The sequence below is a fragment of the Cornus florida genome, unplaced genomic scaffold (genome assembly GCF_030987335.1).
Source record: "Cornus florida cultivar Cherokee Brave unplaced genomic scaffold, ASM3098733v1 CherokeeBrave_3.0.0_Hap2_Chr06, whole genome shotgun sequence".
In the NCBI taxonomy this organism is placed as follows: domain Eukaryota; kingdom Viridiplantae; phylum Streptophyta; class Magnoliopsida; order Cornales; family Cornaceae; genus Cornus; species Cornus florida.
The window spans coordinates 72564367-72582907 of record NW_026775576.1 but is presented as its reverse complement, the minus strand read 5'-3'; the positions used below and the strand labels follow the sequence as shown (position 1 = coordinate 72582907).

The following is an 18541-nucleotide window of genomic DNA, read 5'->3' as shown; positions in this document are numbered from 1 at the left end:
ATAGAACTTCTAGCATTGTTGTTTTTAGGTGTGTGGCTGCACATGCAACTAAAGTAAGTTTTTCAGTAATAATCAAACTAGTGGTGGGCGTTTGATCCTTCAATCCGTGAATATGATCCAGTTTGTGGATTCCATCCGTTATTCCACGGATCTGATATAACAAATTGATGAAAGATTTAATTTTTGTTAATTCATTAAGACTATGATGCACACAGTTCAGATTTGATCGATTTTAAAATATTTTGGAACCAAACCATTCTTAAATGTTTCATAAAAATTGGATCCGAACCCAACTAAGCCAAGAGAAAACGGTTTGATTTGGTTCGGTCCCACGGTTTTAGGATTTTTTATAATTTAATATAATATATATAAAATTAAAAATATATATTATTCCATTACGGAGTATAATATAATTTTTATTATATATTATGATATATAGTTGAGGGGTTAAAAGACAAATCTTATTATTTTATTATTTATATGAAATATAAAATATATAAATATATATACAATTTATAAAAACAGTTTGGTTCGGTTTGATTTGGTCTTTTAGAAGTTTAAACCATAATCGAACCGTTTATAAACGGTTCTATATTTTTGGAATCAAGACCAAATCAAAACAAATCTTAAAAAAATGGAACCAAACTTATTAGTTTGGTTTGGTCCAGTTTGATTAATTGATTCAACCGATTTCTTGTGCAATCTTAATTGTGACTGGATCAAATCAAGATTTATGCCTAATCCAATGGATGGTGACCCCTACAATCAACTCACTCACTAGTAATTTGAACCATGCATGTGATAGTTTATAGACATTGAATTCCCACAATCATTTACAAACAGGGGCAAGTGCATAAAACACTTTTAAAGTATGCTCCATATAACACTTTTATCCTCTATTTAAAAAGTGTATAAAAAATATCCCTAATCTTTTTACATTGTGCAAAAATATCTCATCTGACATAAATTAGTGTTATAATACCCATTTTGCCGTTTCACTTTTTCGAAAATGTTCAAGGAGATATATATATTCTTTTTGAAACTTTTCTCTCTTTATATATCTCTAAACATTTTTTTTTTAAACTTTGAGAATTTGTAGAATAAAGATTTGAATTTTTTGAGATTTTAGTTTACTCTTTTCTACTAATTTTTTTGTTTCTTTCTTTATTTTTTTTTTTTTGTACCAACACTATTAAAAATATATATATATCCCAACATCATGGTGCACTGGTTTTCGGAGTTTGGAAAAATTTTGTTTTCTTTAGTTAATTTGCACTTTATTTTTGTTTTTTATTTTTTTATTTTATCTTTACTTGTCTATTTTCGTCCTCCTCCAATAGTGTCATTTTAGATCATTTTATAAAATTATTTATTTTTATATACTTTATAAAATAGTTCAGTAAGGGTAATTTAGTCAATTTAGGGTTTAAATTTGTCAAAGGAACCTATTTGCACCAGATTGAAATTTTCGGACTGTTTTTTGCACGAGAGGGGCATCTCCATTAGTATCCTTTTCAATTATTTTACAAAATTATTTATTTTTATATATTTTATAAAATGGTTCAATAATTTAGTCAACTTAGAGTTTAAATTTGTCAAAATAACTTATTTGCACCAAATTAAAACTTTAGTAGTGTTTTTTTGCACGTGAAATGTTTGATATGCACTAAACATAAGAGTGTTTTATGCACTTCACCCCTTACAAATAAGTTAAATAACATGTATCATTTAAAATAGAATCTCACCTTAGACAAGGACTCGACCAGAAACTACCTTGAAGACTTTACCAGTCATAATATAAAATATTTTACCAAATTTACATCATTTCTGAACATTGGTTTGCGCTTCCAAAATCCATAAGTTGTTTAAAGGATTTTGTATGAGTGCAGCTGATAGGTAACAGTTATGAATCTTATAATGGTCAGTGATTATATATATATATATATATATATATATTGGTAATTACGATAGTCAATGATATTGTGTTTAATAATCTTCGATATGTATTTGTAACCAAGTCAAAAACCATTAAGAAATTATTGTTTTATAATATAGAGTAGAGATTTCAATTCAGGTCCTCTCATTACAACGGGAATTGGATTAAGAGGATAATCAAACTCCTATATTAAGAGGTTCTGGTGAGTTTGAAATTTGTTAACAATTCATGGAGAAGGTATTGGGTGCAACTGACACACACTGCACATCGAGTTCATCCAAATTGTATGTACACACCATGCACCCGAATGAACACAATACTCACGGCCCGGATGAGCCCAATGATTGTTTTGATCAGTCATTCCTGGCGGGGCTGGGCTTTGTTTGCTTCATTGTGCTAGTTTGAAGTGGACTGCTACTTCCCTGTGTTGCCTGGCCCAACTTATCTAATGCCCAAGCCCAAATGCATATCTAATTTATTTATTTATTTATTTTTTTCATTTACAATGTATAGGAAAAATAGTTACATAAAATCTTTTAAAATATAAAATCATCATCAATTCTTAATTGTGCCAACGAAACAACAACAAATTTCCATTAATTTAACAACTGAAGAAAGTAAAAAAAAAAGTACTCTTACACATTCCTAGCAAATAAAAGAAAATCACACACAATAAACACCGACTTAAACATTCAGGAAAAAAAAAAATTAAAGAAAATTCAGGGAAAAAACACCTACTTAAACCCACAATTCCATTTCTTGAACTACTGTAAAACTTTCCCAATTTAATTCTCTCCTTAGTCTAAAGAGAGAAAATTTTGGTAATTATTGGAAGAGAAAATTTCTAATAATTTGTGGCGGGTAATTGTTGATGGGTGTTCTCAACGATGAAGATGTTGTCGTAGACAATGGCTGCAATGGCCACTCCGATCAGTGGGCCGACCCAGTAGACCCATTGGTGAGTCCAGGTCCAGCTAACGACGGCCGGGCCGAACGAGACTGCCGGGTTCATGGATGCACCATCAAAGGCACCACCAACTAAAATGTTGGCACCCACAATGAAACCAATTGCTATAGGTGCAATAATGCCCACATTTCCCTTCTTTGGGTCCACTGTTGTGGCATAGACCGTGTAGACTAGTCCAAAAGTCATTACAATCTTGAACACGAGCACATTCCACACCGAGACATTCGTTGACAATGCGAAATGTTTCCTGCATTGAATAGAGCACAACGTCTCATGTTACATTTGTTATATATAAATAAAGCATCGCTATTCATTGCGACTATCAGAATAACAGGCTATTCACAAAGGTCTGTGTGGATCTCATCATACGATGGACTCACGGGCACGTGAGTAGGTTATGAAAATGATTTGTATTTGTTAAATTACTTACTAGTCCTCTTGTGGCGAACTTAAGAAGCAGGCAAGCAACAATTGAGCCTAGCAATTGTGCAATCCAATACAAAATGCCCCTCAGCAACGTTATGTTCCCACCGAGGAAGGCGCCGAACGTCACGGCAGGGTTGACATGGCCACCGGAAATGTTGGCGCCGACGGAGACCGCCACGAAAAGGGCAAATGCATGGGCTAGTGATGCACCTATAAGACCCGATGGTGTGGTTGATCCGTTATCTTTGAGCTTGTCAGCATAAATATTTCCCAATTAGTACACTTTATGTCCCTCTGACTAAAAAGAACTAGTCCAGAGAGTGATGCATATGGTTAATCTATGTACACTTTTGTAACTCTTGACTAGTGTTATGATATTTTATTTGATCAAATTAAAATGTCCATCATTTTTTCATTATTTACAAAAATGCCATCACACATTGCTTGGGATGGCACAGGCACATGGTTTTCAATTTTGAAAAAGAGTGTTAAAATGGTGGCTAATGCCTTACTATGGAGGCCAATTGCTCCAATGATTATATCATGTGGAATAATAAAAAAAAATTCGGGTAATTATATTCGTATCGGTTTTTTTTTCAATCAAAATTACCAAAGGACTTTCGTAAGGTTATAACTTATCCATCCTCAAAGAGAAGAGAAAGATTTCGAGCCCGAACATAGACTATGTGCGTAGGTTTTATCATTAAAAAATAAAAAGAAAAAAAACCTCAAAAGTTGAAAAGCTTACTAAATGCCATGCCGAACCCTTCACCAGCAAAAACAAATATAAGCGTGGAGAAGAACTCGGCTAGCGCGGCCCTTCATAGTATATGTTTTGTCCTTTTACTCTTCTGAAAATACTCAAGAGGGTATATATATATGTGTTACTAATTTCATAGTCTATGGGTGTTATGTACACATTATCTTATATATATATATATATATATATATATATATTTAAAAAAAAAAAAAAATTCTCTATGCTTATCTCTAAACTTTTTTTAAAAAAACTTTGAGAATTTGTAGAACAATGATTTGAATTTTTTGAGATTCCAGTTTACTATTTTTTACTAAAATCTTTTTTTTTTTTTCTTTCTTTATTTTATTTTTTTCATACCAACACTATTAAACAAAAAATAATAAAAATAAAAAATTCCAATATCACTGTGCACTGGTTTTCGAAGTTTGGAAAAAATTTTGTTTTCTTTAGTTAATTTGCACTTTATTTTTGTTTTTTATTTTTATCTTTACTTTTCTTTTCTTTTATACTTTTATTTTTATTTTATATTTTTATCTTTACTTGTCCATTGCCGGCATCCTCTAATAGTGTCATTTTCGGTTATTTCATAAAATTATTTAGTTTTATATATTTTATAAAATGGTTATATAAGGGTTATTTAGTCAACTTAGGGTTTAAATCTGTCGGAGGGACCTATTTGCACCAGATTGAAATTTTAGGGGTATTTTTTGCACGAGAGAGACATCTTCCAATAGTGTCACTTTCAGTTATTTTACAAAATTATTTATTTTTATATATTTTATAAAATGGTTCAGTAAATGTAATTTAGTCAACTTAGTGTTTAAATTTGTCAGAGTGACCTATTTGCACCAGAATGAAATTTTAAGAGTGTGTTTTTGCACAAGAGAGACGTCTTCCAACAGTATCATTTTCGGTCATTTTACAAAATTATTTATTTATATATATATTTTATAAACTGGTTTAGTAAAGGTAATTTAGTCAACTTAGGGTTTAAATTTGTCAGAAGGACCTATTTGTACCAGATTGAAATTTTAGTGGTGTTTTTTGTAAGAGAGAGGCATCCTCCAATAGTGTCTTTTTCAAATATTTTACAAAATTATTTATTTTTATAGGGTAATTTAGTCAACTTATAAACTTATTTATACCAAATTGAAACTTTAAGAGTATTTTTTTACACGTGAAAAGTATGATATTCACTATAAACATGTTTTTGGAGTGTTTTCTGCACTGACTCTTTGCAAATAACATGCATCATTGAAAATAGAATCTCACCTTGGACAAGACACAACCAGAAACACTACCCTTGAAGATTTCACCAGTCATAATATAAAATATTTACCAAATTTACACCATTTCTGAACATTGGTTTGCGCTTCCAAAATCCGTAAGTTGTTTAAAGGATTTTGTATGAGAGCAGCTGATAGATAACAGTTATGAATCTTATAATGGTCAGTGATTATATATATATATATATTGGTAATTACGATAGTCAATGATATTGTGTTAAATAATCTTCAGTATGTATTTGTAACCAAGTCAAAAAAACATCATGAAATTATTGTTTTATGATATAGAGTAGAGATTTCAATTCAAGTATTCTCATTAGAACGGGAATTGGATCAAGGGGACAATCAAACTCCTGTATCAAGAGGTTGTGGTGAGTTTGAATTTTGATAGCTATTCGTGGAGAAGGTATTGAATACAACTGGCACATTGTACATCGGGTTCATCCGAATTGAAGGTGGCGCGCCCACAGGTAGACAGCTTGGATGAGCCCAATGATGGTTTTGATCAGTCATTCCTGGCGGGGCTGGGTTTTGTTTGCTTCATTGTGCTAGTTTGAAGTGGGATGCTACTTCCCTGTGTTGCCTGGCCCAACTTATCTAATGCTCAAGCCCAAATGTAGCTCTAATTTTTTTTCATTTACAATGTATAGGAAAAATAATTACATAAAATCTTTTAAAATATAAAATCATCATCAATTCTTAGTAGTGCCAACGAAACAACAACAAATTTCCATTAATTTAACAACTGAAGAAAGTTTTTTTTTTTTTAAAAAAAAGGTACTCTTACACATTCCTAGCAAATAAAAGAAAATGACACACAATAAACACCTACTTAAACCCACAATTCCATTTCTTGAACTACTTTAAAAACCTTCCCAATTTAATTCTCTCCTTAAAAGAGAGAAAATTTTGGTAATTATTGGAAGAGAAAATTTTTAATAAGCTGTGGTGGGTATTTGCTGATGGGTGTTCTCAACAATGAAGATGTTGTCATAGACAACGGCTGCAATGGCCGCTCCGATCAGTGGGCCGACCCAGTAGACCCATTGGTGAGTCCAAGTCCAGCTAACGACGGCTGGGCCAAATGAGACGGCCGGGTTCATAGATGCACCATCAAAGGCACCACCAACCAAAATGTTGGCACCCACAATGAAACCAATTGCGATAGGTGCAATAATGCCCACATTCCCCTTCTTTGGGTCCACTGCTGTGGCATAGACCGTGTAGACGAGTCCAAAAGTCATCACAATCTCAAACACGAGTGCATCCCACACCGAGACATTTGTTGACAATGCGAATGCTGATGTTTTCTGCATTGAATAAAGCACAATGTCATGTGTTACATTTGTTATATATAACTGAGCATTTTTATTCATTGCGACTATAAGAATAACTGACTACTCACAAGAGTCTGTGTGGATCCCACCATACGATGGGTCCATGGGCACATGTGAGTAGGTTAAGAAAATGATTTGTATTTGTTAAATTACTTACTAGTCCTCCTGTGGCGAACTTAAGAAGCAGGCATGCAACGATTGAGCCTAGCAATTGTGCAATCCAGTACATAATGCCCCTCAGCAACGTTATGTTCCCACCGAGGAAGGCGCCGAACGTCACGGCAGGGTTGACATGGCCACCGGAAATGTTGGCACCGACGGAGACCGCCACAAAAAGGGCAAATGCATGGGCTAGTGATGCAGCTATAAGACCCGATGGTGTGGTTGATCCGTTATCTGTGAGCTTGTCTGCAGAAATATTACCCAATTAGTACACTTTATGCCCCTCTAATTAAAAAGAACTAGTCCAGAGAGATGCATATGGTTAATCTATGTACACTTTTGTCACTCTTGATTAGTGTTATGATATTTTATTTGATCAAATTAAAATGTCCATCATTTTTCCATTATTTACAAAAATGCCATCACACATTGCTTAGGATGGCTCTGGCACATGTTTTTCAATTTTGAAAAAGAGAGTTAAAATGGTGGCTAATGCCTTGCTATGGAGGCCAATTGCTCCAATGATTATATCATGTGGAATGATAAAAAAAAATTCGGGTAATTATATTCCTACAGTTTTTTTTTTTTTTTTTTTTCTAAATTACCAAAGGACTTTCGATCTAAAGTTAAAACTTATTCATTCTCAAAGAGAAGAGGAAGATTTCGGGTCCAAACGTAGACTGCGTGCTTTTGTTTTATCATTAAAAAATAAAAAAATAAAAAAATCCTCAAAATTGAGCTAAACTAAAATAGGGTTTTGAGTTGAAAAGCTTACTAAATGCCATGCCGGACCCTTCACCAGCAAAAACAAATATAAGCGTGGAGAAGAACTCGGCTAGCGCGGCCCTGAGTGCATCCGGGTGGCTCGCCTCCCTCGGTGTTCCAATGGCAATTCTGTTAATTGGCATTTTTTTTTTTTAAATATTGCCTTCACTCCTTCCTTCAACTATGGAATCTTGCAAAACCCTTGTTCCTTGCTTGCCTGCTTTCTTTTACACCTCAATTTGTGTGGCTTACTTAGTTACTTGGTAGAAGAAGTTCACTCTATAAATACCTAAAATTGCGGCGACGGAACCGGTACAACCGGTTTCGAGTAATAAACATTCTACAAGGTGCCATTTCTCGAAGCCACCTGTCGGTGTCATTTACCAGCTGGACGTAGTTTTATAGTAGTAGAGTAGTTCCTTGTGGTTTTGCCACGTGTGTGGTGGTGATACAGTGTAGGCCCTGATGGAACGGGAGATATTAAGGTTTGAATGGCAGACCAATTGACGTGGTGGGTCCCCCTTGATTGTAGTACGATTTAACCTCATGGAGCTAGAGATGGCCGCCTACTTATTGGATTTGATATAACCGACAATTGAATATTCAGCTTTATAGGAGTGTGTGTATATGATGAGTGTTTGAGTGGGGATATATAATATACAACCAAAAATTAAATTAACATATTTAATTACGTTGTAATTTATGATTGGTTAGAGTTATATACTCTCCAACCATGTTACACTCGTTACTTTTTTGTTCTAAGTATGATTAGTTTTTATTAAGGTTGATTTAATGATATGAGAAGGAAGCTTCATAAAAATGCCATGCACGTGACATAATATTTAATATATATAGAAAAAGAGAAATCTATGAAGCCACATGACATAATATATATAGAAAAAGAGAAAACATAAAAAAAAATCCACGTGGCACTTACCGAACTTCATGTCATTATACTTTAATATCATACTGTTGCAAACATGATCTTTATTTGCTTTGTTTGTCACGTTTGTTTTTTGTTTTTTTCTGAATCCATGTTGAAGATAGAGTGGATAGAGACTTATTTAAAAAATGCATCTCTATTATAAAATAATTCAGTAAGACTAATTTTGAAGAGTGATTTATAGTGAAAGAGAGGCCCATTCCTACACAAACATAACCTTGTTATATATATATATATATATATATATATGAGGTCCTATCTATGACATCGTAACAGTCGAAGAAGAAAATTTTTCTTTACATGTAACGGATAAATACGTATATTTATATATACAAAAATCATCTCTTGTACATAGATAAAAAAAAGTAAAAAAAATAAAAAAAACTACATTAAGCATAGTTACAGTTTAATATAATTATTATTTTACGTTTAAATTATATTCAATAATTGGTGTGCTTATGTGTGTGTATATATATACACACACGTGAGAGAGATTGGAGTAAATTTATCCAATATCGATAGAGACAGACCCTTTAGGGTTAGGTTGGGTCGGTTCAATTGGTCCTACAGTGGTACATTCACGTGAACCGTCCAATGTCTGACCACCATGATCTAAGCGTGTGTGTGGGTCCACATTGATTGCCATGGTGTGGAGGTCTTTGGAGAAGTGTTTTGAAAATTCTAGATCTATCTACTGTAGTAGTTTATACAAAAGATCATTAAAAGTTGAGTAGATCTTGAAGCTTGTGATACATAACATCTGAAAAAGTGAATGGTTGTATACGCGCTTGGTATTAATTTCACTTAATAATTTAATATTTTAGATTAGATCGTAAAATACTCATTTGTTATAATTAATATTAGAGTTAGACTTAATTTTTAATTTAATATCACGTCAAACGTTCAGATTCGGTGGACTTTCAGATGGGCTGAGCGTCCCAAGACCCAACGAGAGGGTAAGAGAAAATGTAATAAGGAGTTGGATGAAAAAATGAATAGATATATATGAACTGAGTGTTAGACTCATCTAAAAATATAAATTTTTGAATCAAATCGTGAAACACCAATCCGTTATAATTACCGCATAATGAATAAGTGAACGGTAGTTACCCATTACAATTACCACATAATGAACAAGTGAACGGTGATTACTGACACTGCTGCTGAACATTTTCTTGGTGATGAGAGGAGAGGAGCCCAACCCTATAATAATTCAAAATTATTATACTATGAGACAAATGTCAAATGAATGATTGTGAAGAAGAAGATAGGACAAAAAAAGTCACTCACGCCATCTTTCGATGTTTGGGACTTTGTCCTAATGTTAGATACTCGAATTGATTGACTGTGGAATACAGTGAAACAAAGATCTAGTTAAATCCAAGATTGATTGGACTACAAATGTACTATTGAAATTCTATTTTGAATTGGCTACTACAGCGGTAGTTGGATATTGACTGTTTAGTGTTTATTCTGCAATGTTTTGGGTTGTTCTCTAGTGTTACAGTATCCCATTTAAGGACATATGTTGTTTGGCCTGTCTTGTTGTGTTCTAAACAATAATGAAATACTTTCAGAACACATTCATTATTTGACCCAAAAGGTGAAACAACAATTTGATATTCTAAGTTGTTCTAAGTCCATCTTTTTTACTGTAGCGGAGATAATTTTTATTAGGGCAAATCATTTCAATCTCCCAATCGCCTCCGTCTCTATTATCGTTCTCAACTCTGGAACTTGCTCCCTCTCTCTCTCTCTCTCCAATTGCAAACACAAAATCTACAAGGATCATAAGTTCAAAACCCGCCTCAATCTGTCACTGCCCCGCCCCCCCCCCCCCCTCTATATCTCTCTCTCCAACTGCAAACTACAAAATCTACAAGAATCAGAAGTTCAAAATCTACAATTTTTTTGAACTCTACAATTTAGATTGTGAGTATGGGTTTTGTTTTAATTTTTTTTTAGGGCAAATCATTTCAGCTTCCCAAACACCTCCATCTCTATTCTCGATCTCTCTCTCTGCAACTGCAAACTGTTATGGGTTTTGTTTTTTTAGGGCAAATCATTTCAGCCTCCCAAACACCTCCATCTCTATTCTCGTTCTTTCTCTCTCTGCAACGGCAAACTTGTATGGGATTTGTTTTAATTTTTTTTAGGGCAAATCATTTCAGCCTCCCAAACGCCTCCATCTCTATTCTCGCTCTCTCTCTGTGCAACTGCAAACTTGTATAGGTTTTGTTTTAATTTTTTTTAGGGCAAATCATTTCAGCCTCCCAAACGCCTCCATCTCTATTCTCGTTCTCAACTCTACAATATTTTTTTTAGGGCAAATCATTTCAGCCTCCCAATTGCCCTAGTCTCTCTCTCTCTGCAACTGTAATTCTGTGTGTATGGGTTTTGTTTTAATTTTTTTTTTCTAAATCAACTAATCAAGCTCTGTAATTCTTGTTTTGCAAATTAATCAAGCTTTGTAATTAATTTATTTTAATCATCAAAATAATAATAATAATAATTTCTATTCCAAAATTCTCACTCCAAATTTTCATCCCAACAAATGTTTTGTTCCCATTTCAAAACACTACATCACAAAACACTTGTTCTGATCTAGGTTAGAGCATTACACTACACTACACAACACTTCCCAAACGGGCCCTTAGTGGTTGTAATTTTAATTGGATTTAATGTAGTCCAAGACAAACAACAATTTGCATAAGCATACTTGTATAATAATACATGTAATATAACATAAGGTAAAAGTGAAAAAAATACTCATAATATTTATATTTTGAGCAAATTATACTCTAATGGTTCATATTGTATATATATATATATCTTCTGTTAAATTTGATAAAATGAGTAAAGAAGAGTTTGAAGTCACTATTTAATTAAAAATTTAGTCATACGTGCATATGATATTTTTAAGATATAAAATTTCAAAAATATTCATCTGTCTTCCAATAATGCCCATATATATACACATTGAACCAAAAGGAGGGTCACTTTAGTCATTTTATATTTAATTTATTTTTTTACTTATACTTTTTTTTAATTATAGAGGGATAGTTGAGTCTTTTCAGCAGTCAAATTCTTGTTTGTTCTAAAATTAAATATTATGAATTTTTTACAATATATATGACATTATATACACTCTATATGCATATCATAGGAGTATTTTTTACTCGCGCCTTATAAAATATATATAATTTAAAAAAATTCATAGTAAACTGATTATGAAAATGTTGGTTTGGTCTTTGAACAACATTTCTTTCTCTCTTGATCTCTTTCTCTCTCGATCTGAATATATATAATTGTGTGTATATATAATTTGAAGAAAAAAAATACATATTTGAAACATAATAAAAAAAATTATGAAAAAAAACATAATAAAAAATACTTATATCTTTGTAATGATGAATCTAATATACTTTATAAACATCTTTTAAGTTATATATAATTTTAAAATCTTGCATATATGCAAAGTGATTTTTTTTTTGTTACCTTCATCTTCGTAACTTTAGCAAATGATGATCAAATATTTGTTAGGATCCACCGTCATTGATGCAATATGTCCCACCAACCATGACTCAAATCAAATTATAATTTATTTTAATTTTAAAAATAAAATCTTCTTGAGTTAATTTATGAAATTTGCTCCACAATGATAGAAAGTGTTGAAATTGTAAAACATGTAATAAATTTTCTTAATTAACTAAACCTATGAATACTCGATAGTGACAAATTTAAGTATATAAAATCTATATGGATATACTCTTACAAACTAGTAATGTATTTGTACAAACAAATGTTTACATCATTTCTCGATTATTGGACCGACCAACTTATTATAATTGATCAACTCGGCCCATCACCTAAAATTGATTGACGGGAGATATATATATATATATATATATATATATATATATATATATTTGCACATGTGTGTCGTAATTGTCATTATCAATTTAAATCATTCGCTATGATTGACTCTGTTGCTCTTGGACTTACAATTCGGTAAGAATCCTTTATCAGAACAAAGTTGAAGATTTAACAGTTTTGCAATGATGCAGAAAATGTTGCATGTTAATATATTTTATTGCAAGTGTGTTTAAAATTTTGAATTAAATGTGTTGCATAAAAATTGAATTTTTGACATAAATTATACATAATTATCTAAAACTCATTTGCTTAAAAGTCAGTTCCTCCAAGGCTGGGCGGGAGGTCATGGTTAAAGCTGTGCTCTCTGCTACTCCCACTTATGCAATGCACTGTTTTAAGCTCACTAAACACCAATGCAAGGTTTTAACGAGCTAATTTTTTAATTTTTGATGGAGTGGTGAGGAGAAGTCTTCCAAAATTAAATGTATTAGTTGGGATACCCTTTGCACTTCTAAAGATGTGGGGGGTTTGGGGTTTAAAAATGTTGAAGCATTCAACTTGGCACTCCTTGCAAAATTGGCTTGGCGGATGGAGATGGAGGATGGCTCATTATTGTTCAAGTTGTTTAAGCAAAAATACTTTAGTAAGTGTGGTTTTCTTGATTCTTCAAATTCACCCGAGTCTTCGTGGGTTTGGAAGAGTATGTAGGCGGCTAAAGGTGTCATGAGGAGGGGACGAAAGTGGCGAATTGGGGATGGTTCAAGTGTAGACTGTTGGAAGGATAATTGGCTTCCGGATAGGTCCAACTTTACTATAACTTCAAAACAGACTTATGCTTCCATCAACTCAGTTGCGGATCTGATAAATGAGTCCATTCACTCTTGGAATGCTTTTTTGCTCTCTCGCTGGTTCAATCACAGAGATAGTGATCTAATCCTTCAAATTCCTCTACGTCAGTTGGGCGGGACGAATAAAAAAATTTGGGGGCTCACCTCGGATGGTCAATTTTCAGTCAAAAGTGCATACTATGTTGCTCTCTCTTTACTTACACCACAGACGCCTCGTCTGAAATCTTATGCTGACATGGCTAGCTGTAGTTTTAACTCAGAAAAGAAGAGTCTGTGGAGAGAAGTTTGGAAGATTAAGGCTTTTCGGAAGATCCAACTTTTTTTGTGGCGAAGTTTACATGATAGATTGCCGGTGCTCCAACAACTTTCTTTTAGATGGGGGTCAGACGCGGCTGTTAGCAAATGTTGTGGGTCTGCCATTGAGACTATCGATCATATTTTGTGTACCTGCCCTTTTGCTTGCAAGGTATGGAAACTTAGTCCTTTTCATTTGGATTTTAGTTGTCTGTCCCCTTCTAGTTGGTAGAAAAGATGGGTCTGCCTTACCGAACAGTGGAACAAATGTAATGGCTCGTCGGAATGTATTAGTCTGGCTGCTTTTATTTGTTGGTCATTATGGAAGTGCCGAAATGATCTCATGTTTTGCATCAAGCTATGGGATCCGTTCGATGCCGCTCAACTGGCTCTCAAGAATTTTACTAATTTTCAGGATATTTGCTCTCAACATGCTCTCCTCTCTTTGCTTTGCCCTCTGCCCCTATCCATCCTCCCTCTTGGATTGCTCCACCGCTTGGAAGTTTTAAGCTTAACTTTGATGCCTCTTTCAATCCGATCTCTAAGTTCTGTGGGGGAGGTTTACTTCTTCAGAATCATCTGGGCCAGCCTGTCCGGATAGCTACAATTTTTTTCCGCAATGTATGCAGCTCTTTTGTGGCGGAAGGTTTGGTGCTCTGAGAGTCCTTTCAGCTAATTAAGTGTTGGGGTTACAGTAACGTAGTTTTTGAAGGTGATTGTAAACCTGTAATGTCTCTTTTTCCCACGGAAGAGGCTCTTGTGGTTATTTTTGAAAATGTTTCTATTCTTCTTGCGTCTTGCTCGGGGGCTTCCCTTGTGTGGACTCCTCGTTTATGTAATGTGGTTGCTCATTTGTTGAGTAGAACAGCTTTGGAAGCCAATTGTGGTGACTTGGAGTGGCGCATATGGCCCAAGTGGTTATTAAATGCCCTTACTCCCGACTGTTCTCCTTTGGGTGTTTAATGTATTTCTCGTTTGTTTGCTAAAAAAAAAAAAATCTAACTAATGCACTGATTTCTTTTCATGCATGCAAATTTGTATTACCTACGTTCAAAAAAAAAAAATGTCACTTTTGAAAAACAGTGTTAGTTCGATTTGTGAGAATCACAATTCTTCAAACATAACACTTTTTATGAAACGGAAAGAGTATATACGTTGAATTAACAAATGGCTAAAAACTTAATATAAAATTTTAATTAATATAATTTCATATTCCCTCCGTTTCACAATAAGAGTCATATTTTGAGAACCGTGACTCAATAAGAGAAATGTGTGAGTCACGGTTCTCAAAATATGACCTTATTATAAGAAGGAGGAAGTATAATGGATCCTTTATATGATGTACCATTTTATTTACATAAATAAAATTTGATATTTACACCCCCCCCCCCCCCCCCCCGCGCGTGCCCGAAATTACTACTTTAGGTCTATTTATAACAACTAATTTTTTGGGGAGCGATATCCGCACTCCAGTTTTCTACACTTACGTTACACTCTTAAAGGAAATGACTCTTCTATTCTTATTTTTTTATAAATAAACAATAATTTTTTTAAAATACCACAATTACCCTTTTAATTATGGAAAGATATTGATTTACCAAAAGAAAATATAAAAAATAATATATTCGTTTGCCTCTCTCCCAATTGACGTTTTGTATCCCCTCTCTCTTTACTTAGGGTTTAGTTTTTATCTTTGCAAGTAACATGAAAGATCTCAAAGATGAAGACATGGTGGAGTTGAACAAAGTAATTGATCTTATTAGTATGAGAAGTACAGAAGAACTATCAAACCTTCATGAGCCATTCAACTCCATGGATGCTAATGGTGATGGTAATTTTTTTTTATTTTATTTTTCTTTTCGTATTATGTTCTTTGATCGAGTTTAATTTGATTTTTTTTTCTTTCGATTTAAGTGATTTTTAAGAATTAATTTGGACTGTCTTTGAATATTAAATTTTACCTTGTTGAGAAAAGTCCTAATTGTTTTAACAATAAAATTTCTATAAACATGAATTTTGTGGGAAAAAAAAAAAAAAAAAAAAAAGAGGAAAGACAGAGAGATGTGTATTATATATAATTTTTATACTTTTTGACTTGTTTTAATGTTTAAGCATTTGTAATTCTAATCAATTTTTGTTATATATTGTGTTTTAATAATAAACTAAACCACTCCCTAAATTCACTTGCCACAGCCTTCTTGTACCGGTGGGAATGATTAGAGATAAGAAAAGTAGTGCTACTGTATTCAATTCTTGTTTTCCTCCCTGTTCGTAGGCAGTACGTTGGGTTAAGGGGAGTATAGTATTTCTTTTTTCTTTTTTTTTTTAAAAAAAATAAATTTGGTAATGTTTTTTCATTCCATTGGGTTGCTCTATTTTCAATTGTTTTAGAAACAAATCCGTTCTCGCATTATCGCCAATTTTTATCACATGCTTGCATACTCAACTAAGTAGTCATGTCATGCATTAATCAGTTTTGATGGTAATAATCTTTACTTTTGATAAGATACTTTTCATCATGTCATGCATTAATCAGTTTTGATGTTTGTATTATCCACTTACTAATTGTTACCCACTAACTGCCCTTGCTCAAACATTGGTTTTGACCTAGCTTGTTCATAAGACTGTGCTTTGCTTTGAATGATTTACTTGTGATATGTAGTTGGGCATTAATTATACAAGATAGTGCAATTAATAGTGGTTTCAAGCAAAGAGTTAAGATTCATATGGTAATTTTTGTGTTATAGTATTATATTCTCCTAAAACAACGTGATTCTTACTATATGTCGAAAATATTTGGTACAAAATATTGAAATTTATTTATGATATATTTGATGATTGGGATACATTTCTATCTATTTGGACAAATTTGATAAACTCTCCTGATGAATCAACATTTGATGAAGCTTGGAATCATTTTGAAATTCAATATAAAGAACAAAGATCTATTTTAAATTACATCAAAAGCACTTGGCTTCCATTCAAAGAAAGATTTGTAAATGCATGGACAGAGAAATATACACATTTTGGAAATCGTGTCACTTCAAGGGCTGAAGGTGCACATGCAACACTGAAGAGATATCTACAAGTTTCAATAGGTGATTTTCGGGAGGTAAAAGAAAAAATTTCTCTTGCAATTGAAAATCAATTTCAAGAAATAAAGACAAATCTTTTGAGTGAAAAGGTCTGTATTCCACATAAATTTAACATTTCTTTCTTCAAAGAATTTATTAATCATGTTTCTACATTTGCACTTGGGAAGCTTTATAAGCAATATGAGATAACCAAATCTGATAGACCATTGCCTCCATGAAAAATCATTTTTCAAGTACTATGGGTCTTCCTTGTGCACACAAGATAAGGAATGAGAAATATATAATTTTGCAGCTTGCTCATATAAATCCACAGTGGAGAATTGATAGATCATTTTTTGATATGGGTGTTGGTTTGATTAATCAAGAAGACCATATTGATGATCTTCTCAAGGAGTTCCATGATAAATACAAACAAATGCCACTTATTGAAAAGAAGATTCTCGGAAGCAAATTGCTCAACTTGTTGATACTTCCGTTCCTGTGATTCTTGCACCTAAAATTCAACCCCACAAAGGATGTCCATTGGGTTCAAAGGGAAAAAACAATAATAGTTCTACAAGTCGAGATCCTTCTGCATTTGAGATCGCTGAAAAGATCCGATAATGTGGTGTATGCAAAAACGTTGGGCATAACAGTCGCACTTGCAAACAGAAAGTTTGAACAATTAGATTGAGCCCTCAGTAATAGTTTTCCATGGAATTAAAGCGCTTTTGTAAGTTTTTTTATTTTTTTATTTATTTTTATTTTTTTATTATTATTTTAGAAGTTTCTTGTTATGTCCTTATTTTTATTTTTTGCAGGTGTAAAATTAATTTTTGGAAATTAGCTAAGATGTTGATAACATCATTATGCATGTAAGTTTCTTTGCTAGGTATTGATTTTACATTACGTATGCATTGAAGTTATTATCATATGAAAGAATGTTAATACATTTTTTACTCATTGTGCAGGTGATATGTCGTTTCCTTTGAGCTTGATTAGTTTATAAATGCTAATGGATGATGAAAATAGCTGGATAAATTATGAATGAAAAATGTAATTGAAGTAGTTTTTGTCATGTTGATTTCATCTTCACTTTAAAGATGATGTTAAAACTTATTGATGATTTCAGTGACTTTGAAATTAGATAATGGTTTTGGCTCTTTCAATGGCTTCCCCTTGATATCAAATCTTTTTTATTTTGCTAATAAAATGTTATAAATTGTGTTGAAGAATAATGTTTCTCCTAAATGTATTGCATTTTGACATAGAAAAGTATATTGCATGATGGGTATTTTCATACCCAAAAAGCTTCAAATGGTTACAGATTCCTCTTCGTGGCTATCGCAAATTCACCAAATGGGCTGAATTAAGTTGCTGTCACAATTTCTTAGATTGACCATGTATGGGAGACAGCAGTGAATCCGAAAGTGCTTGATAACCAGTTCGTCTAGCTACCCAAAAACAACTAAATTCTCATAGAACTTTCTGTCTTTGGTGGAGAGTTGGTCTTATTGGCAAATCCAGCCTCATATTTATATGGTTCTATAATGTTTTGTATTCTTTTTGCTTTAAAGAACCGGAAAGAAAACCAACCTACATTTGATCTCAATATTTGAACTAACAAGACGTATATTTGGAGTTCAAACTCGAAGTGATCGTAACAGGGACGCCACTTTCATATAGGTTTACTTACCGTCGGCGTGTCTAGGCATATGGTTATCAAAATGGTTTGTCAGATATTTCCACATCCAGGTACAAACTATGAACCCTCTCGCACGAAGCCAAAAGTCGGGTGAAACCCCTTCCTAACCGGAACCTTAGATGCTTTTCAGAAAAGGGGCATAAAAATGAGAGATACTTACCG

The 18541-nt window shown here is 33.1% G+C and overlaps 2 protein-coding genes across 2 annotated transcripts; both read right to left on the bottom strand.

The window, feature by feature from the left end:
• Positions 1-2780: 2780 nt before the first annotated feature.
• LOC132314323 (aquaporin TIP1-2-like) lies at positions 2781-5412 on the bottom strand. The gene is made up of 3 exons (XM_059813199.1): positions 5362-5412; positions 3353-3579; positions 2781-3150 (listed from the first exon to the last, which is right to left on the bottom strand). Exons 1-3 carry the CDS (start codon positions 5410-5412, stop codon positions 2781-2783), a joined length of 648 nt encoding a protein of 215 aa, XP_059669182.1.
• A 669-nt stretch (positions 5413-6081) lies between these two features.
• LOC132312019 (aquaporin TIP1-2-like) lies at positions 6082-7906 on the bottom strand. The gene is made up of 3 exons (XM_059810227.1): positions 7650-7906; positions 6870-7120; positions 6082-6685 (listed from the first exon to the last, which is right to left on the bottom strand). The coding sequence occupies exons 1-3, from the start codon at positions 7780-7782 to the stop codon at positions 6311-6313; spliced, it is 759 nt and encodes a 252-aa protein (XP_059666210.1). The 5' UTR covers positions 7783-7906; the 3' UTR covers positions 6082-6310.
• Positions 7907-18541: the final 10635 nt, after the last annotated feature.

Coding starts and splice junctions, on each gene's coding strand:
- LOC132312019 (XM_059810227.1), bottom strand. CDS start 7,782: ATGCCAATTAACAGAATTGCCATTGGAACACCGAGGGAGGCGAGCCAC. Junction 7,121..7,649: donor AGGGTCCGGCATGGCATTTA/GTAAGCTTTTCA, acceptor ATATTTCTGCAG/ACAAGCTCACAGATAACGGA. Junction 6,686..6,869: donor AGTTCGCCACAGGAGGACTA/GTAAGTAATTTA, acceptor TATTCAATGCAG/AAAACATCAGCATTCGCATT.
- LOC132314323 (XM_059813199.1), bottom strand. CDS start 5,412: ATGACTGGTGAAATCTTCAAGGGTAGTGTTTCTGGTTGTGTCTTGTCC. Junction 3,580..5,361: donor CTGGTTGTGTCTTGTCCAAG/GTGAGATTCTAT, acceptor TATGCTGACAAG/CTCAAAGATAACGGATCAAC. Junction 3,151..3,352: donor GTTGCTTGCCTGCTTCTTAA/GTTCGCCACAAG, acceptor TATTCAATGCAG/GAAACATTTCGCATTGTCAA.